The 22,403-nt window shown below is 42.0% G+C and overlaps 1 protein-coding gene and 1 long non-coding RNA gene across 5 annotated transcripts in view; both read right to left on the bottom strand.

Annotated features, from left to right (window-relative positions):
- Positions 1-22,403, bottom strand: part of maptb (microtubule-associated protein tau b) — a 68,375-nt gene that overhangs the window by 3,011 nt on the left and 42,961 nt on the right. For 3 of the 4 annotated variants that reach the window (XM_022666738.2, XM_022666739.2, XM_049475888.1), the window contains 2 exons: positions 18,521-18,602; positions 13,131-13,237 (listed from right to left, as the gene is read on the bottom strand). In XM_022666738.2, the coding sequence (XP_022522459.1) occupies positions 13,131-13,237; positions 18,521-18,602 (189 nt within the window). Of the gene's footprint in view, positions 1-9,388; positions 10,902-13,130; positions 13,238-18,520; positions 18,603-22,403 lie in introns of those variants that run through there. The other variant, XM_049475890.1, reaches the window with a different exon arrangement.
- On the bottom strand, positions 13,491-14,586 carry LOC125799369 (uncharacterized). Its single transcript, XR_007438282.1, has 3 exons — positions 14,092-14,586; positions 13,924-14,007; positions 13,491-13,713 (listed from the first exon to the last, which is right to left on the bottom strand). It is a non-coding gene; the product is annotated as an uncharacterized LOC125799369 (long non-coding RNA).

The following is a 22,403-nucleotide window of genomic DNA, read 5'->3' as shown; positions in this document are numbered from 1 at the left end:
TCTCAGGTCTCCATGGGATGCACAAAGCTTATGATATGTATTTATAACCTTGCTTTACACAAATGCACAAAAAATCCGATTATGATTTATTTTCTTTTCATTTCATAATTACTTGCAAAAATGTGTTGGTCTATCACATAAATGTATTTTATTGGGATTGTGGCTGTAATGTGAAAAAATGTGGAAAAGTTCAAGGGGTATGAATACAAGGCATGGTATGTGTGATCATCTAGGCATAAACATGATGGGCGATTGCTTCTATTGCTTCTTAGCTTCAAAGCTACAGATACAAGCTTGGCTGACTGGCCACATTTGGTTTAAGGGGAAATTTGAGCATGTTAAACTGTTCCCATTATTCTCCTTAGGGCTCCTTGATAATTAATATGATTCTTATATTACAAATTCTTATTATTTGAACAGTGGTGTGAAAAAGTATTTGTCCCCTTACAGATTTTTTTGGTTTTGCTTTTTTGTCACAATTTTTTTTGACAAAGTAAACCTGATTAATTATAAATCATTTATTAAGGGAAAAAAGCATTGACATCGGAAAAAGGTTACAAAGTCATTTCTAAGGACTGCAGCGATCCATAGTGAGAGCTATCATTCCCAAATGGAGAAAGCATGGAACACTGAGTATGTACCTTCATAGGAGAGTCTGGCCTACCGAATTTACTCCAAAAGGGGATGGACAACTCATTGAGGAGGCCACAAAAGAACCCAGAACAATGTCTAGAGAACTCTGTCCACACCCACCTCTGTTAGGCTCAGCATTAATGAATTAATAATAAGAAAAAGACTGTGTGAAAATGGTCTCCATGTGAGAGTTTCCATGCAAAAATCTCACATTTGCCAAAAAAACATCTTGATGATACCCAGAAATTTGGGTAAAGTCACTGACGTGACAAAAGTGGAAGTTTTTGGAAGGTGTGTGTCCCGTTACATAATTTTAGAAATAGAACATCTTACTGAGAGTCGGTAGTGTGATGGTCTAGGACTGCTTTGCTGCTTCAGAAACAAGACAACGTGTTACACCCACATATGTAAAATACAAAATCCCTATAAAATATATTTATGTGATGGACCAACACAACATTGCAAGTAACTGTAAATGAAAAGGAAATAAAACATAAATCGTAATCTGACTTTTTTTGTGCATCGGATGGAACCATTAATTTCGCTGTCTACCAGAATTTTTTTTTTTACCAGAAAAAAGTTTGTGACCTTAAGCTGAGGCTTATTTTGTTTTTTTCAGCAGGACAATGATCCAAGGCACACCCGAAAGTCCACCTCAGAATGATTTATAAAAACAAAACAAAATGAAGGTTTTGAAGTGACCTAGTCAAAGTCTGATTGAGATGCTGTGGCAGGATCTTAAACAGGCCCTTCCATGCATGGGTCCAAATTCCTACACAGAATTGTGAAAGACTCATTGCCAGATATCACAGTCAAGTTATTAGTTTTAGGGGCAAATATTTTTTTTACATAGGGCTAGATTGGTTTGAATAATTTTCCCTATAATTAAATAAATTATCATTTAAAAATGTGAATCCAGTTTGATTTGTCTGATACTGAAATGTGTTTTTTAATAAGTATGATAAGGATGATTAGGAGGCAAACACTTTTTTTTACAGCACTGTATACAGTTAGGTCCAGACATATTTGGACAGTCTTCAAGATTAGGGCTCTGCATAGCACCACACTGGATTTTTAAAGTTGTAATTAAACTGTAAACATTTAGGTTCAATTTAACGCATGAAATATCATCTGAAACGTTTAGAAACAGCAGATATTTGTCCACAAATCCTTATCATTTTAGTGCCTCAAAAGTAATTGGACAAATAAACTTTATGGTAAATAAAATGAGAGATAGAGAAACTTTTAAACTCGCTGCCAATCTTTACTCTGGTCACTCCTTACACTTTGGTCACTGAGCTTTTTTGAGACATACCTTTGTGCCAAAAAAGGCTGTGTGGCAGCTAAGCTTTCAGCTGAACCAGCCCGCTTGTAAGCTTCCGTGCTCCAGCACCGCTCGCTTACTTTTGTGTACTGGCAACCTCCAGGGTGAAGTTAGTGTTGGGGAATGAGCAGCAAGTAGAGTCAGAGGGCAAAACAAACTAGGGCTGGACCCGAATATTCGGGTATTCGGATATTCGTTCGTTGAGTAGGTATTCGGTTTTTAATTTTGGTATTCGGATATTCGTTTTTTTTCTCCTTTCCAGAGTTCCACCTCACTCTAACCACTTCTGTTCTCACGGGTCCCGTCAGAATATCTTGCGCGCGGGACAGAACTGAACTGTTATTGGCTGGAGCGGGAGTTTAATCCAGACGATGCGGGAGCAAATTAATAAATAGTTAAGAAAACTGTAATAATTGTAAAAAAAAAAAACCTAAAGAAAACTCTCAACGCGCAGGATGGACCGACACACACACGCACACACCGATGGTGTTTGGACTGGGGTAAGGAACGGGACCGCACTATTCAGCGCTGCTGTTTTAATAAATATATAAGTAAATTTGAAGCATTAAATGTAGTTTATTTAATTTACATTAGGAACGTGGGGTGGGAGTGGCAGAAATGTGTATGTGGCGGGCGGGCGCGGGATTAAAAGAAGCAATTTTTTGCGGAGCGGTAACGAGACAGAAACGCGGGAGCGTGGAAGAGTGGGTTTAAAAATCAGTCTCGCGCAGACCTCTATTATACATGATAAAAAAAAATGCAGGCTCTTCGAAACTGATTTATATAATAAAACGTAAGGGGTAATGTGGCAACAGTAGGGGCTAAATCTGTTACAAAAGCCTGGCCTACAAAAATGATGTCTGAACGAATTTCCTCTTATCTAATATAATTTAAAATGGTTTAAAAATATAAAATAATTTCTAAGCAAACGAAATATTTAATATTGAGCTTATAGCCCAAGTGCAAAAATACAAAATCAGTAATATGCCCTGCACAATCCTTAAACCGAAATAGACCAAGTACAATAACGTCATTAACAATGACTTTCCTCTACTCTAATATAATTTAACATGGTTTAAAAATATAAAATAATTTCTAAACAAACAAAATATTTAATATTGAGCTTATAGCCCAAGTGCAAAAATACAAAATCAGTAATATGCCCTGCACAATCCTTTAACCGAAATAGACCAAGTACAGTTTACAATGACTGTCCTCTAATATAATTAACAATGTTTAAGAATATAAAATACTTCCTGAACAAACGTTTTTTTTTTGTTTGTTTTTTTAAGCAAATAGCCTAAGTGTGAAAACACAAACAGCAATTTACTGGGCTGGCTTGCGCAGCGGAGAAACCGTGCAGCAGCAGCGTCCTAGCCTGCTTACGCAGCGGATAAGCCGCGGTGTGGGGCAGCAGAAATTCCGGGATGAAAACACAAAGAAATCTGGGCTAAAAACACAGAAAAAATATGGGGTGAAAACACAAAAATCCGGGATAAAAACACCAAAAATCCGGGGTGAATATGTCTCGTCGGTCAGAGCAAATTGAACATTTTTCAGTGGATTAAAGGGGCCGTCATTTGCTTTTTTTTATTTTATTTTTTTTACCTCTTTTTTTAAAAACGAATATTCGAATATTCGCTTCGAATCAGTGCCGAAAACAAACACAGATACCGTGACACACTGCACTGTTCAAATAGGAATGTACTGGACTGGTCAGCACTACTGACAAGAGCTGCCAGTACTTTAACTCAGCATGTTTCCTTAATTTAACCTTAATTAAACCTTAATATCTGATGATACAGCCTCATCATTTTATCATTTACTACTGAAAATATCCTTTAAGCACTATCCAATCAGCCTTTCTGCATTGGTTCGATCTGAGAAAAGCAGAATTCATCCTTCTACTTTTGTCTTCTGTCACATCATCAATAAAACTGTAATGGGTGAGGAGCGGTAGCTCTCCAGCCCAGAAGGTTGTAGAATCCAAGTGCAGAGCAGTAGATCTCAAAGCAGGTAAACCCAAGAAAAAAAGGGGAAATAATAATAATAATAATAATAATAATAATATATAATCGTTAATACATATATTAATAGGATATATAATATTATATGTATATATGTCCTTACTAAACAAACCCCGCTCCACGCGGGGATCGAACCCAGGCTGTCACGGTCGCAGCCCAGTGCTGTAACCGCTGCACCAGCGAGCGGATTGGGATGCGGCCGCTTTAATCGCCCTTTAAAGAGCCTCTGCCGAAAGGGGCGGAGCAACGAAAACGGGCGGAGAGTGAAAACGGGTGGAAAACAACCTCGCGCCGAGCGTGAGTGAAAGAGAGGGGGAGAAAACGTAAACTAGGATCGCTGAGGAAGTGCAGCTACCTCTTATAAAACGAGGTGAAGGAGTAACTGAACAAAAGAGCTTCCAAAGAAAACAAAACTGAACTGAGGTGCTTGTGGATTTAAGCTGCTCCACCAGAGAGGGGAGGAACAGCGCGGGAGAGAAAAGGTAAACAAACCGCGTGCCTCGCGGTTAGAAACACACACAGACACACACAGACACAGAGACTTGAGAGGGGCCGGCATAAAAGAGCACACCGCTCTTCTCCACCAGACTAGAGACAGGTAGATGGCGGCTGTGGAGCTCACTGCTCTACACAGCTCCACCAAACTCGAAAGGAAACAACAAAGGGAAGAGATAGAGAGCCGGGGCTCGCTCGGAAAACCGGCATAGATTCGCTCTCACGAGCTTCAAAGATCCAGCGCCGAGTGGCTGATTGGCGCTGCTTATAAGGTGTTCAAAGCAGGTGTTGGTGATTAGCCAATCAACCCTCAGCGCTGGCCTGGCGCGCCCTCCGATGCTCCGGAGGATGCCTCGATCGGGCACCAGCCCTTACAAAAACAGTACTGACCAAGTGCCATTGGAAGACATGCACGCCCATACTACCAGCATGTCCTACTGAGGAAGTGAGAGCTTGGTGCAGTTCCAAGCCTTGGTTGATCTTATGTTCACATGTTCAAAAACACTGTTCCAGAACTGGGCAGCTTTTTATATGGTAATGTGTAGAGAAACCTACATCATTACAACATCTAGACAATTCTGTGTATATATGCTTACCTGTATAAATCTAGTGCTGCTCATACTTACCTGTTCAGTACAGGTACCAGTGGGTACTCTGTAGAAGGGGAGGGGAGGAAGGAACCTGTAAATACAGAAAAATGCTGATCATGTATAAACTGTGAAATGGTGATTGCTGTTTGTGTTTATGTAAATATTTTATTACATCATGTTAGCAATTCTTACTGTTTTCAGTAATTAATTTGTTTGGATAATGTTTTTCTATTTCATCTGTTCCAGGGTATATATTCCAGGGTGGGGCTGCCTGTATACCTCCTTTGGGGTACAGGGTTCTTCTTCCCTGTAAGGTAGCAAACGCTACACACGGTGAGAGATGTATGTGATTGTGTAAAAGACTCAGATGACTTCACAGTTTTTTTTGTTTGTTTTTTTTGAGTGTGCATGTAAATATTTTGCACTTGTTGTGGCAAAATAAAAGTGTTGGGACTAATGAAAAACATCTGCCATTCATCTGCTGTTTTTTCTGGTGCATCAGACCAGTTCCTGACCATGATCAACCCAGAACTGAGGAGCTGGATCATGGAATGCAGCCCAGCTTCACCCCAGTAGGCGGACAATATGGCTAAAGCTCTGCTGTCAGTGCAAAGAGCTGAGATTTCCACCTTCAGCATTGGCATAGTAGCATAGTGGCAAAGTAGCAGTAAAACCTCAGCCGAAAAAACTAAAATCAAATGTTTTACCTGTAACCAAATAGGACATAAAAGTAGTGAATATCACTACCTCTAACTAACTCTGCTAAATTCCTAGAAAGGAAAATCCTCTCTTTGCTCTTGATAGCAGTAATGAAACTTCAGTGCAGGTTAAAATAAACAGCAAACAGTACAAAGCTCTGATAGACACTGGGACAAACCAAACCTTAGTTACCCAAGCCTGCCTAAACAATCTCCAGTACAGCCAGACTGGGAAACGTTAGATGTTAGATTCATTCATGGGGATAAACAGGTTTTTAAGTCGGCAGCGCTCACCCACCACACACCCTACACACTCACACAGAACTGAACTGTGGAACTGAGGAAGTTCTTAAACTGAGTCATCAAGGTCCCTGGGTAGGTCATTTTGGCCAAGCAAAAACTTTTAGCTGTGTCACGGCCAGTATGCAGATGCTATTTAGTTCTGTAAAAACTGCCCAGAGTATTAGCGTACATCAGCATTAAAGAAATCAGACAGGGTACCAATGGTGACTATGCCTATAACTGACACTCCGTTCTCTTGCGTAGCTATGATTGTGGTAGGTCCATTACATAGGAGTAAAAATGGTAACTACTACATCTTTGCTATCACTGATTATGCCACATAATATCCCAAAGCATTTCCTCTGAAAAAAGTTGAAACTCGTCAATGCTCTTATACAGCTTATTTTCAGGGTAGGCATCCAGAGAGAAATTTTGACAGATCAGTGCACCAACTTTACCTCAAAACAATTAAAGGAAATGTACAGCTTATTAGGCATTAAAGCTATCTATACCACTGCATGGCACCCCCAAACCAATGGCTTGACTGAACGTTTCAACAAGACCCTGAAATAGCAACGCAGTGTTATTTTTAACAACAAATTTAGATTAAGTTTTAGTCATAGTCTTGTGACGAAAATAGCATTTAGTTTAGTCATCTTAAATGTTTTTAGTTTTAGTCTAGTTTTAGTCGACTAAATATCATAAGAAGGTACCACTTTAAAATAAGACTACCTTTATAAAGGGTTTATAAATAGTTTACAATTAGTTTATTAATGGCTTCTAATTAGGTTGTAAATGCCTTAAAAATTATTAATAATCAGTTATAACACATACATAGAAAGGTCAACAATATAGATGGCTGTGGATTCACTATTTGACAAACAACAGGTCATTGTTGCCCTTTCTATGTATGTGTTATAACTGATGACAATGTTGTTGATTTCAGTTTGTCATGGCAGGAGCATCTGAGACACCTAAGCATTGTCCTGCACAAGATCTCTGAGGCTGAACCCCAAAAAGTGCCATCTTGCTCGTAAAGAGGTCTAATACCTGGGCTACATCCTAGGTAATGGACAAATTTGACCTCAGGTGGACAAGTTGGAGGCTGTGAGAGTGACAGTGCAGCCTACAACAATAAGGTGGGTGCTCTTGTTTTTAGGCCTTGCGGGATGGTACAGGGCAGCCCCACTGACGGACTTGATGGACTTAACAAAGGAGCTATCTATACCACTGCATGTCACCCCCAAACTGATGGCTTGACTGAACATTTCAACAAGACCCTGAAACAGACACCAACAGCAACAGAACAAACTGGGACACCTGGCTACCATATGTCCTGCTTGGGTACCGTGAGGTTCCACAAGCTTCTACTGGCTTTTCTCCATTTGAGCTGCTTTATGGACGACAGGTGAGAGAGGTCCTCTGGATATTTTAAAAGGAACCTTGGAGGGAGAAAACAAAGAGCAGAAGTTGAACATTTTAACTTATGTTTTAAAAATGAGACTGTTCGTGCCAACATAGAGATAGCACAAGAACATCAAAAGCGCTGTTATGACAAGGCTGTAAGTAAGAGTGCTACCACCTGGACAGAAAGCACTTGTCCTCCCTTTCACCAGTGACACTAGACTTTTGGCCAAATGGCAGGGTCCATATGTGGTGCACAGAAGGATTGGATTGGTCCACAAAGGATTAAGTGGACTAAGAACTGTGAACTTGCTTTTAATGATCTCAAAAATGCACTCTGTGTGGAAGCAGTTTTAGCCAGCCCATACTTTGACAAACCTTTTTCATCCAGATTGGGGTTGGGCACTGTTTTATTACAGGTGAAAATCAGAGGCCTGACCTGTATATAAGCATGAAACTGTTCCCGAGAGAGGTCAGGTACTCTACTATTGAGAAAGAGGCCCTTGCCATTAGGTGGGCTCTGGACTCATAAGGTACTATTTGCTGGAAAATGACTTTTAGAAACTGATCACAGGGCTTTACAGTGGATCAGACAGATGAACAACGCTAGGATTGCTGATTTTCTGTCTTGTCACTGGGATAGTGTCGAGCTTGTGGAGGGGGGTTGTTAATAATGTTGGGTCTTTTACACATTACCATATAGACAATTCGGTGTATAAATACTTACCTGTATGAATCTAGTGCTGCTCATACTTACCTGTTCAGTGCCAAAAGAGTACCAGTGGGTAATTCCCTGAGCTTTACTTACCTGGGCCCATCCTCTGTAGAAGGGGAGGGGAGGAAAGAACCTGTAAATTAAAAAAAAATGCTGATTATGTGCACATTGTGAAATGGGATTATTGGTGATTGTTTATGTAAATATTATATTACATCATGTTAGCAAATTGTTGTGATAATGTTTTTCTGTTCATGTTTTTCTGTTTATGTTCATCTGTAATTACGTTTAGTATATTCTGCCACTCCTGGAATCAACTGCAGACCTTTTACCTGCATAACTGATGATGGTTTAATAAGGGAATAACACATGCAGCTTTTAAGATAATTAGTCCAATTATCTTTGAGCCCCTGAATTGAGGAGGTTTTGTAGAAAATGGTTGTAAATTCTAAATGTTTCATTGGGTATTTTGTGCAACCTTTGAATAAAACCTGAATGACTACACTTGAATTACATCTCAGTTGTTTTATTTCAAATACAGTGTAGTGCTATGCAGAGCCCAAATTATGAAAATTGTGTTATTGTCTAAATATTTCTAAACTATATAATATAACCACTTTTGATTCCATACAAATTAATGTTTGTGAGAGATTTTATTGGGTTATTACTTTTTAAACTGGTAAGATAGCCGTTTAGCCGGCTCTAAACCAGCATAATGTATATTGATTGGATTTTATGTTGGTAATGCCACTAATGTGGGTCTTAATCACTTGTCAATATGATCATGTTGGTAAACCAGCTAAACCATCAAACTCAACATCAACCTACCACAGACAATTGCCCTCAATTGCCCCCAGTGCAGTAAATTATAGTGGTTAAAAAAACAAAGTGCCCCACTGGCTGCCCTTCTTGTGAGAAAAAAATATTAAGCCCACTATGGTGCCCTGTCTTGCAAAATTATGATGTGCCCTCTAGATTATGTATAATTTGATAGTGCATCTTAATAAGTGCCTTCTTGCTCTTCAAATAGATAATGGTGCCATTATAAAGGCCCACAGTCTTTCAAAGGTGCCCTTCTCTTTAGAGTAGATGTGGTATGTTGCATGCTGTATAGGGTTCTTCTACAGGTGAGAAATCTAGGTGGAGAAGTCGTAGGTGCCTTTTTCATTTTTTAACTCTGCACTCCAAAAAGAGTCCACCAGTGCAATAGACATCCCCCCCCCCCCCCCCCCCCCAGATTACATTTAAAAAAATATATTTTTAGGGCTGCCACAAGTTGTCTTTCTCTCTTTGCACTGCAAACTGGTTTACACTTTTTAACTGCACCTCCTCCATTACACAGACATATATACTTATTTTTTTATATGTTAATAATTTCTTTCATTTTTTTGATATTTTCTGTTGTTATTTTTATTTAACTTTATCCTCCTATTGTAACTTATGGCTTTTGTGTGCAATTTGGATTTGCTCTGTATGCCTTGAATTTCACTCTGGGATCAATAAATACCTATCTATCTATCATAGAGTAAAACTTGTAAAACCAGCTTAACCAGCAGGGGAGTGAGAGTGAAGATTTGTTATCTCCTCGCGATTAGAAACACATTGTGACTGGAAGCAGAAGAGTTTATACTACAGCAGTGTTCAGAGTGTAAGAGTGTCTGTCCCTGGAGTGAATGTATGTTCTGTTGAACACTTACTGCCGCCGCTCATCTTTAAAAGACTGGCCTCCCCACACAGAGGGAGACCAGAGACCCCAGCAGCCCCCTCTGCTTCCTTCCCCCTCTCCCTCTATGGTGGAGTTACATTTTGACACAAACAAACAGAAAATTGACAGGGCTCAACAAATCAAAATGAACTGAGGGGGACATGAATAAATGGCTGATGGTTACAATGTAAATCTCAAAAGCAGGGGAATAAAACAAAGAGACAAAAAGCAATAAGTAGAACAGGAAGAGGAGGTAATGAAGAAGAAAATGATGGAGAGAAGAAGAAGGACTGCTGCTACAGACCAACAGCAGAATTCACTGCATGCAGCAGAGTTCACTGCATGCATCACAATTTCCACTGAAGTAGTGAAGATGCTTAGCAGGTGTGTGTTAGTGAGCAGCTTTAGCCAAAACCTAGTTAGATAATCTGATGTCATTTTTTGATTTAGTAACTGCAGGTGTGTATAACTGTAGAGGTTTTCTGGGTTAATTATTTCTGTACACACTTTTGCTGGGCAGAACATCTGATTTGTATGAATGATTGAATGATTTAGTTCTGCGTAGTGAAGGTAAATAAATACAATGCAATAATTTGCAAACACATTTCAAACACATTTCACCACTTCATGAAAAATATTAACGCATTTAGAATTTTAAATAAAATTGAAAATCGTAACAAAAGGTTGGAACAGTAAATAAATACTTCATATATACCAAAATATTCAGAATATCTGAATTGTGTCTGACGTTGTATGTTTATGTTGTGTTTTATTACAGTCCTCTCCAAAAAAATTGAAACGTAAGGATTATCCATTCATTTCTACTGTAGACATTTGAATTTGACATTAGATTAACATTTCAGCTTTTTCCAGGTATTACATCTGGATCTGATACACAGTTCAGAAAATAGCATCTTCTGTCTGTGTGATCCAAAGAGTGGACTGTGACACCTTCACTCCTGCCCTCTTGAGGTTCTTGCTGATGTCACCGCCATGTTGGTTACGCCTCTTTACTATGAATGCACAGTCTGTACAGATAAAACCCAACACTGTTTATTGTTTGAATAAACACACCTGGGGACTGTATTTAAGCAATGTTACACTCAATGTCTGTGTTATAATGTGTGGTAATGCCACTGTAGTGCTGTGGTAGTACAATATCAACAAACCAGTGCTAATATCTCACCAGTGTCAATACCTCAGCATTAGGGTTGCAGCGGTAACCGGTTTCACGGTATACCATGGTATTAAAATGCACGGTTATCATACCGTGTGTGTTTGCTTATTACCGGTAAAACGCAAGCCAGCGAAGAAACTCACCCGCGCATGCGCAACTCTGCTCCGCTTCAGCTGCTCAGCACACAGCGGTGAGAACAGCAGAAAGTGCATCAGACTAAACAAATCTCCGTCCGCCTAAAAAAAGGCTAAACTAAAATCAGCAGTGTGGGACTATTTCAGAGACCCGCCGAACGCACCCGAGGATGGTTATCCGATTTATAATCAATGTGGCCGTAAAGTCACAGCTAAAGGTGAACATACGTCAAACCTGTTCTCCCGTCTCCGAGAACACCACCCCGCTGTGCAGCGCAAAGTATGTGTTTAGTTTATAATTTTACTCTGAACATAAATAAAACCTCTTTGTAGTCGTGCACAACCCATGCGGTAAGCGCCCGCAAAAGCGCTGAGTTATCCGAAATTTGGGCACGCAGGTACAGGCGTGAAGTGCGTGCTACGATGGATTCACGTGTCCGTGTAAAGGTGCTCGCCGGACTGGATGTGAAAGACGCCATTCATTTACATGCGTTCATTTTCTAATTCTGACGTGCCTGTTTTTCATGTGTTAAAACCAGACTCTGTGTGAAAGCCTTAAAATAGAAATCTCTATTGTGAGGATCATGTCAGAAATAAATCCCCTCTTTCTGCAGTATCTGGTTACATACCAACGCAGTAAAACGGACGTTTACAACAGTTGTTGATCAGACACTGACCTAGGCTCAGTTTATCAGATATTTTTTCAGATATTTAAACTTAAATAATTGTACTGAATAGTTTAAACACAGGATCTTTACTTCTTAGAGGACATGTAATGTGTGACACGTGTGTGTGTGTGTGTGTGTGTGTGTGTGTGTGTGTGTATATATATATATATATATATATTATTATATACACCCTTAATGACCTTAAGAGTAGTGGAAAAACCTGGTTTCCTTCACCTAATGGTGTACAGCTTTTTTTTTTTTAAGGAGACATTATCTATATAGTTGTTCCAGGTTTCTACAATAAATAGTTAATTGAACAAAAAACCTTTGTTGTAATTTCTTTAAGGGTCAGTTTAATAATATATGTAACAAACTGTGATACCGTGATAACCGTGATACCGCGGTATTTTCTGAGAAGGTTATCATACCGTGAAAATCTCATACCGTTGCAACCCTACTCAGCATATTAATACAATTATACCACGGATGCGTTGTTTTATAGACTAAGTTAGATTTCAAGATTATAAGCATTTATATAAGGTAAAATGGTTTCCATCAGACACCCTCTACATCTTCATCGTCAGACCCTTTAGTAAAATCAAGTAAGGCTGTCATTACTTCTCAAATCTTCAGGTTGCAAGCAATAGCCAAAATAAGCCAAAATATTAGGCCGTCTAAAATGTTATAATATGACCTTGGCTCACACATTGCCAACTGTTTAAATTTAAGAACTTACTTTTAAGTGAAGCTCTGTTCCCTATTTGCTTCTCTGTATTAAAATTACCTGTCCTACATCCTACAATGTAAAACTCTAACCTATTTAACAGCAGTATTGTTGTGCTTTAGCCCGGATGTGTCTGTGTTTAGAGTACTGATGCACTGTGAAGAAGTGTGGATCTCCAGCATTCAGTTTTATTTTATTTTAGTGTTTAGCTATGAACTTACTACAGTAATGATTGCAGTATAGTAAAGGTATGTGGATTGTTTATAAGAATGTTGCTGTTATGGTTGGTGTTTTTGGCTGGTAAGCGATAGTGTCAGAGGCAGAAAAGACTAAGCAAAAGCCCCGTCTGCATAGAGAATTAACCATGTTTAGGACTAAAACAAGTGTTTTAATTATTGCCCATATTTCATGTAGTTTATAGAACTCTGAATAGCAGCACATGATAAAGCTTATTCTGGGCCCTGAGTTAAAATGGAGAAAAAGTGATATTTAGAAGCTTTCTTTAAATCAATTTGTTGATTTTTGATTCAGTTTTGTTTTCTGTGTGAACCTACCTTCCTCTGTCCACCCCCAGGTACATGGCCAATGTTGTCCAGAGATCCAACCTTTGACTGGGCTTTGAATTCCAGCTTCTCTGATTTGATCTCAAAATTCCCTCCACCTGAAATCCAAAGCAAAGATCAGGCAACACTGACAGAAATCCCTCATCATTTTTTACTGCACCCACTATCAGCCCTCACTCCAACTCCCATGATTCACCTGCACCCATTATCAGCCCTCACTTAAACTCCCATAATTCACCTGCACCCATTATCAGCCCTCACCCCAACTCCTGTAACTCACCATTACCCACTATCAGCCCTCACTCCAACTCCCATAGTTCACCTGCACCCACTATCAGCCCTCACCCCAACTCCCATGATTCACCTGCACCCACTATCAGCCCTCACTTAAACTCCCATAATTCACCTGCACCCATTATCAGCCCTCACCCCAACTCCTGTAACTCACCATTACCCACTATCAGCCCTCACTCCAACTCCCATAGTTCACCTGCACCCACTATCATCCCTCACTCCAACTCCCATAATTCACCTGCACCCACTATCAGCCCTCACTCCAACTCCCATAATTCACCTGCACCCACTATCAGCCCTAACTACAACTTCCACCATTCATCTGCACCCACTATCTATCCTCACTCCAACTCCTGTAACACACCTGCGCCCACAATCATACCTCACTACAACTCCCATAATTCACCTGCACCCACTTTCATCCCTCACTCTAACTCCCGTAATTCACCTGCACCCACTATCAGCCCTAACTACAACTCCCATATTTCACCTGCACCCACTATCAGCCCTCACTCCAACTCCCATAATTCACCTGCACCCACTATCAGCCCTCACTCCAACTCCCATAATTCACCTGCACCCACTATCTATCCTCACTCCAACTCCTGTAACACACCTGCGCCCACAATCATACCTCACTACAACTCCCATAATTCACCTGCACCCACTATCAGCCCTCACTCCAACTCCCATAATTCACCTGCACCCACTATCAGCCCTCACTCCAACTCCCATAATTCACCTGCACCCACTATCAGCCCTCACTCCGACTCCCATGATTCACCTGCACCCACTATTAGCCCTCACTCCAACTCCCATAATCCACCTGCTCCCACTATCATCCCTCACCCCAACTCCCGTAACTCACCTTTACCCACTATCAGCCCTCACACCATCTCCCATCATGCACCTGCACCTACTATCAGACCTCAATCCAACTCACATAATTCACCTGCACCCACTATCAGTCTTCACTCCAACTCCCATGATTCACCTGCACCCATTATCGGCCCTCACTCCAACTCCCGTAGTTCACCTGCACCCACTATCATCCCTCACGCCAACTCCCATAATTCACCTGCACCCACTACCTATCCTCACTCCAACTCCCGTAACACACCTGCGCCCACAATCATACCTCACTACAACTCCCATAATTTACCTGCACCCACTTTCATCCCTCACTCCAACTCCCATAATTCACCTGCACCCACTATCAGCCCTCACTCCAACTCCCACCATTCATCTGCACCCACTATCAGCCCTCACTCCAACTTCCATGATTCACCTGCACCCACTCTCAGCCCTCACTCCAACTGCCATAATTCACCTACACTCACTATCAGCCCTCCCTACAACTCCCATATTTCACCTGCACCCACTATCAGCCCTCACTCCAACTCCCATAATTCACCTGCACCCATTATCAGCCCTCACTTAAACTCCCACCATTCACCTGCACCCACTTTCATCCCTCACTCCAATTCCCATAATTCACCTGTACCTACTATCAGCCCTCACACCAACTGCCATAATTCACCTGCACCCACTATCAGTCTTCACTTCAACTCCCATGATTCACCTGCACCCACTTTCATCCCTCACTCCAATTCCCATAATTCACCTGCACCCACTATCAGCCCTCACCCAAACTCCTTTAACTCACCTTTACCCACTATCAGCCATCACTCCAACTCCCATAATTCACCTGCCCCCACTATCAGCACTCACTAGAACTCCCACCATTCACCTGCACCCATTATCAGCCCTCACTCCAACTCCCGTAACACACCTGCACCCACTATCTATCCTCTCTTCAACTCCCATAATTCACCTGCACCCACTTTCATCCCTCACTCCAACTCCCATATTTCACCTGCACCCACTATTAGCCCTCACTCCAACTCCCATATTTCTCATGCGACCACAATCAGACCTCACTCCAACTTCCATAATTCATCTGCACCCACTACCAGACCTTACTACAACTCCCATAATTCACCTGCAGCCACTATCAGCCTTCACTCCAACTCCTGTAGTTCACCTGCACCCACTATCATCCCTCACTCCAACTCCCATAATTCACCTGCACCCACTTTCATCCATCACTCCAACTCCCGTAACACACCTGCACCCACAATCATACCTCACTACAACTCCCATAATTCACCTGCACCCACTATCAGCCCTCACTCCAAGTCCCGTAATTCACCTGCACCCACTATCAGCCCTCACTCCAACTCCCATAATTCACCTGAACCTATTATCAGCCCTCACTACAACTCCCACCATTCACCTGCACCTACTTTTAGCCCTCACTACAACTCCCATATTTCACCTGCGTCCACAATCAGAACTCACTCCAACTTCCGTAATTCATCTGCACCCACTACCAGACCTTACTACAACTCCCATAATTCACCTGCACCCACTATTAGCCCTCACTCCAACTCCCGTAACACACCTGCGCCCACAATCAGACCTCACTCCAACTCCCATAATTCACCTGCACCCACTTTCATCCATCACTCCAACTCCCGTAACACACCTGCGCCCACAATCATACCTCACTACAACTCCCATAATTCACCTGCACCCACTATCAGTCTTCACTTCAACTCCCATGATTCACCTGCACCCACTATCAGCCCTCACTCCAACCCCCATGATTCACCTGCACCCACTATCAGTCTTCACTCCAACTCCCATGATTCACCTGCACTTCACTTTCATCCCTCACTCCAACTCCCGTAACACACCTGCGCCCACAATCATACCTCACTACAATTCCCATAATTCACCTGCACCCACTATCAGCCCTCACCCAAACTCCTTTAACTCACCTTTACCCAATATCAGCCATCACTCCAACTCCCATAATTCACCTGCACCCACTATCAGCACTCACTAGAATTCCCACCATTCACCTGCCCCCACTATCAGACCTCACTCCAACTCCCACCATTCACCTGCACCCACTATCAGCCCTCACTCCAACTCCCGTAACACACCTGCACCCACTATCTATCCTCTCTTCAACTCCCATAATTCACCTGCACCCACTTTCATCCCTCACTCCAACTCCCATATTTCACCTGCACCCACTATTAGCCCTCACTCCAACTCCCATATTTCTCATGCGTCCACAATCAGAGCTCACTCCAACTCCCATAATTCATCTGCACCCACTACCAGACCTTACTACAACTCCCATAATTCACCTGCAGCCACTATCATCCCTCACTCCAACTCCCATAATTTACCTGCACCCACTATCTATCCTCACTCCGACTCCCGTAATTCACCTGCACCCACTATCAGCCCTCACTCCAACTCCCGTAACACACCTGCGCCCACAATCATACCTCACTACAACTCCCATAATTCACCTGCACCCACTTTCATCCATCACTCCAACTCCCGTAACACACCTGCGCCCACAATCATACCTCACTACAACTCCCATAATTCACCTGCACCCACTATCAGCCCTCACTCCAAGTCCCGTAATTCACCTGCACCCACTATCAGCCCTCACTCCAACTCCCATAATTCACCTGCACCCACTATCAGCCCTCACTCCAACCCCCATGATTCACCTGCACCCACTATCAGTCTTCACTCCAAGTCCCATGATTCACCTGCACCCACTTTCATCCCTCACTCCAACTCCCGTAACACACCTGCGCCCACAATCATACCTCACTACAATTCCCATAATTCACCTGCACCCACTATCAGCCCTCACCCAAACTCCTTTAACTCACCTTTACCCACTATCAGCCATCACTCCAACTCCCATAATTCACCTGCACCCACTATCAGCACTCACTAGAATTCCCACCATTCACCTGCACCCACTATCAGACCTCACTCCAACTCCCACCATTCACCTGCACCCATTATCAGCCCTCACTCCAACTCCCGTAACACACCTGCGCCCACAATCATACCTCACTACAACTCCCATAATTCACCTGCACCCACTATCTATCCTCTCTTCAACTCCCATAATTCACCTGCACCCACTATCATCCCTCACTCCAACTCCCATAATTTACCTGCACCCACTATCTATCCTCAGTCCGACTCCCGTAATTCACCTGCACCCACTATCAGCCCTCACTCCAACTCCCGTAACACACCTGCGCCCACAATCATACCTCACTACAACTCCCATAATTCACCTGCACCCACTTTCATCCATCACTCCAACTCCCGTAACACACCTGCGCCCACAATCATACCTCACTACAACTCCCATAATTCACCTGCACCCACTATCAGCCCTCACTCCAAGTCCCGTAATTCACCTGCACCCACTATCAGCCCTCACTCCAACTCCCATAATTCACCTGCACCCACTATCAGCCCTCACTCCAACTCCCATAATTCATCTGCACCCACTACCAGACCTTACTACAACTCCCATAATTCACCTGCAGCCACTATCAGCCCTCACTCCAACTCCCGTAACACACCTGCACCCACAATCAGACCTCACTACAATTCCCATAATTCACCTGCACCCACTTTCATCCCTCACTCCAACTCCCGTAACACACCTGCGCCCACAATCAGACCTCACTCCAACTCCCATAATTCATCTGCACCCACTACCAGACCTTACTACAACTCCCATAATTCACCTGCAGCCACTATCAACCCTCACTCCAACTCCCATAATTCACCTGCACCCACTATCAGCCTTCCCTCCAACTCCAGTAGTTCACCTGCACCCACTATCAGCCCTCACACCAACTCCCATAATTCATCTGCACCCACTACCAGACCTTACTACAACTCCCATAATTCACCTGCAACCACTATCAGCCCTCACACCAACTCTCGTAACAGACCTGCACCCACAATCAGACCTCACTCCAACTCCCATAATTCACCTGCACCCACTTAGATTTCACTCCCGTAACTCATATGCACCTACATATCTCCCATGGGAAATGTCAAATGTGGGATAGTAACATTTGACATGCGAGCATATTACAGACTACTACATGAATCAGACTAATGGGGAGTGTTTTGCTTCTGGCCCATTTTATTGTCACTGTGTTAGTTTTCTGAATTACCTGGTTTATGGTGGATGTTAGCCTTTGACCCACACTTTGATTGCACATTGCTGAGATCTATCTTCTTGTGCACAATTTGAATCTGAAAACAAAAACAGGAGAGAGCAGGATTGAGACAGGTAGCCACACTCATTGTACGAATAGAAATCTACACAAAAGCTCTGAACCAGCAGCACTATAGCACTAAAGAGATAATAAGGTGCAATTCACTGCAATGCACTAGAACACAGAGGCAGGGAATTAAATTATTTACATTTACATATATTTGAAAAGTGGGAGAAAGTATAAGTGAGATATCCAGTGGACAATGTGCTCATCTTTAACAGCAAGCACCTTAACAGGTTTTATATTTAACATTCTGCATGCATTTACATATCTGATTACTGACTACTGACAGTTGGCTGATGGGTAATGTATAGTTAAAGTTTAAATCAATACAATCACTATTAAACAGGCTCCCTACACATTCAGAAGACAATGCCATGCATGATCCTTCAAGCACTGTCTTTCTCTTGAGCTACAGAAACATGACTCAACAGTTGGGTTTCAACTGATGGGTTTGTTGGCTACTTTCCTTATAACATCTGCTATTCAAAAAGAGAGTTACATTGTGACAAAGAAAGCAAAACTGGTCCCACATCAGAAAAGAAGCAACTTCATCAAACAAACAGCTGTTATGCTGCAAGTGGGAAATTTCTACTCACCTAGGATTTCCTGCATGTCTGCAGAGCTTCACTGACCCATTTCAGAATCTAAGCTATCCCCACCATGATTCTGTCCAACGCAAGCTCTCTGGACCATAAAGTGGACTGGCTCTACAACAGCATCCTGGACCAATCTAATCAGCTCAAATGGCTAACATGCTACCGGGCAGACCGAGCGCTCACTAAAAATTTCAAGCTCACGGTCAGATGTACTAAATTTGACTTGAATGTAAGAAAGTGCGTTCCCTCACGCATTTTTGTTTTGGGAGTACACATGTTTTTTTGTGCGTATATATTGTGTTTTTGTCCTTTGGCGACATTTAGAGGCGATGCATTGAAATTACAACTATTAAGATGTCCTTTACACACATTGTAGTAAGCATTATTTGGGTAAAATAAAATAAATGAATCAGACAATTTCATTGGCTCACAGAAATAATCCTTCAACTTGTTTCCACTTAGCCTATATTTAGATTATATAAACATGCAAAAAAATGTTTGCGCTGGAGTTGTTGGAGATGGCAGCGTTGGCATTGGAAAATATTGCTAATGGCTGAATTCACTGAGAGTGCATTTTCCGTGATCATTATGTTTTTTTAGCCCATGATGATGACTGACTTATAAACCATCTCAGATTTCCAAGAGCATAAGAGGATAAGAAAACAAGCTAAGTGTGTGACGGGTGGCTTCTTGGTAAGCAACTCATTTAAAGCATTTAAATAAAATCAGTTATTATCCATCTTAGAATAATACAATTTAAAACATGGGTAATTATTGGTTATTATGCTACGCGTATATAATATTAATAATAATTATTATTATTATAATTATAACATAATACTCTGCATAATTGAGGGAGGAGTCGTGGCAGTGTGATGTTTTCGTGCACTTGAGCTTGATTTCAAGTTGATTGCGATGTACTAAGAGAAAGTATGTGGGATTCTTCCTACGCACGGTTTGATAAATCTGGATTTTTTTTGTGCGCATGGAACATTTCAGGTCTGAGCGTATGGAACATTTTAGTAGGAAGTCCACGCAAGTCTTAGTATATGAGGCCCCTGGTCTTCACCACACACAGAGGAGCCTACAACGTACCCTCCCTCCCCCATCTTGGAGCCAGCTTACAGATCAATGGTTAAAGTCACCAAACCAGTTCTTAAGCAGGTACAAGTGTGGCCACTTTAGGCACTTTAGGACTGTTTCAGCACTACAGACTGGAATATGTTCAGACAGGCTGCCACCCACAACAACTCTACAAAAATTTAAGAGTACACAGAAACGGTCTCTGCCACGTGAACTGTGAATTGATGATGTAACAGACCTCAAGACCATCACTGTTCGGTCTAATCAGTAGCCATGGCTGACAGGACAGGTACATAGGCTCCTGAAGGCTAGAACCATCTCTCTGCTGAACAACCTGAATGTATTCTTCGCATGGTTCGAGCCACTCAACAACACACCAGCCCAGATATTCATCCCTTCTACTGGGGCCTCATGTACTAAGACTTGCGTGGACTTCCTACTTAAATGTTCCGTACGCTTAGACCTGAAAAGTTCCGTACGCACAAAAAAAATCCGGGTTTATCAAACCGTGCGTAGGCAGAATTCCAAGTACTTTCTCTTAGTACATCACAATCAACTTGAAATCAAGCGCAAGTGCACACCTGCCATGTCTCCTCCCTCAATTACGCAGAGTATAATGTTATAATAATAATAATTATTTTTATTATTATTATTAATATTATATACCCGTAGCGTATAAATACCCATGTTTTAAATTGTATTATTCTAAGATGGATAATAACTGATTTTATTTAAATGCTTTAAATCAGTTGCTTACCAAGAAGCCACCCGTCACACACTCAGCTTGTTTTCTTATCCTCTTATGCTCTTGGAAATCTAAAATGGTTTATAAGTCAGTCGTCATCATGGGCCAAAAAACATAATGGTCACGAAAAATGCGCTCTCAATAAATTAGACCATTAGCAATATTTTCCAATAATGCCAACACTGCCATCTCCAACAACTTCAGCGCACACTTTTAAGTATGTTTTTATAATCTAGGCTAAGTGGAAACACGCTGAACGATTATTTCTGTAAGCCAATGAAATTGTCTGATTAATTAATTTTATTTTAACAAATAATGCTTAACAACAATGTGTGAATAAAGGATATCTTATTAGTTGTAATTTCAATGCATCGCCTCTAAGTGTCGCCAAATGACAAAAACACAATACATACGCACAAAAAAAAGGTGTACGCCCAAAACGAAAGTGCCATGGGGGAACGCACTTTCTCACTTTTAAGTAAAATTTAGTACATCTGACCGTGAGCGCAAAATATGGCGTACGCAACGTTTTTGTGCGTACGCACCTTTAGTACATAAGGCCCCAGGAGCTGACGCTGTTCCAAGACAGTGTGAGGAGAGCATTCAGCAGGATCAATGCTCGGAAAGCTCCTGGGCCTGACAACATTCCTGGTCGGGTGCTGAGAGACTGTGCCTGGGAACTCGCAGAGGTTTATACGGACATCTATAACACCTCTCTGAGTCAGGCTGTGGTTCCACATGCTTCAAAGCCAACATAATCACCATAATCCCTGTCCCAAAGAAGGCATCACCATCCTGTCTCATTGACTATCGTCCAGTTGCACTCACCCCCATCCTCATGAAGTGCTTTGAATGACTAGTCATGCACCCCATTATGTCTTCGCTCTCCCCCCTCCCTGGACCCCTACCAGTTTGCATATCAGTCAAATCGCTCGCCCGATGATGCCATCTCCACCGTTTCCCACTCAACCCTCCTCACACACCTGGACAAGAAAAGACACCTTTGTCAGAATGCTGTTTGTTGACTTTAGTTCAGCATTCAACACAATCTTCCCCTAACAGCCCATTCACAACTGGATAGACTGGGGCTGAGCACATCACTGTGCAACAGGCTGTTAGACTTCCTGACCAGAAGACCACAGGCAGTGTGGGTTGGTAGCAACACATCCAACATCACTACACTGAACACAGAGGCTCCTCAAGGATGTGTCCTGTTCTGTTCACTCTGCTGACCCATGACTACACACAAATACACACCTCCCACCTCTTTGTCAAGTTTGCGTATGACACGACGGTGGTGGGTCTCATCAGCAACAATGATGAGTCACACTACAGGAGCGAGGTGAGCCGC

The sequence above is a fragment of the Astyanax mexicanus genome, chromosome 3 (genome assembly GCF_023375975.1).
Source record: "Astyanax mexicanus isolate ESR-SI-001 chromosome 3, AstMex3_surface, whole genome shotgun sequence".
NCBI classification, from domain to species: domain Eukaryota; kingdom Metazoa; phylum Chordata; class Actinopteri; order Characiformes; family Acestrorhamphidae; genus Astyanax; species Astyanax mexicanus.
This window is presented reverse-complemented; position numbering and strand designations above follow the sequence as displayed.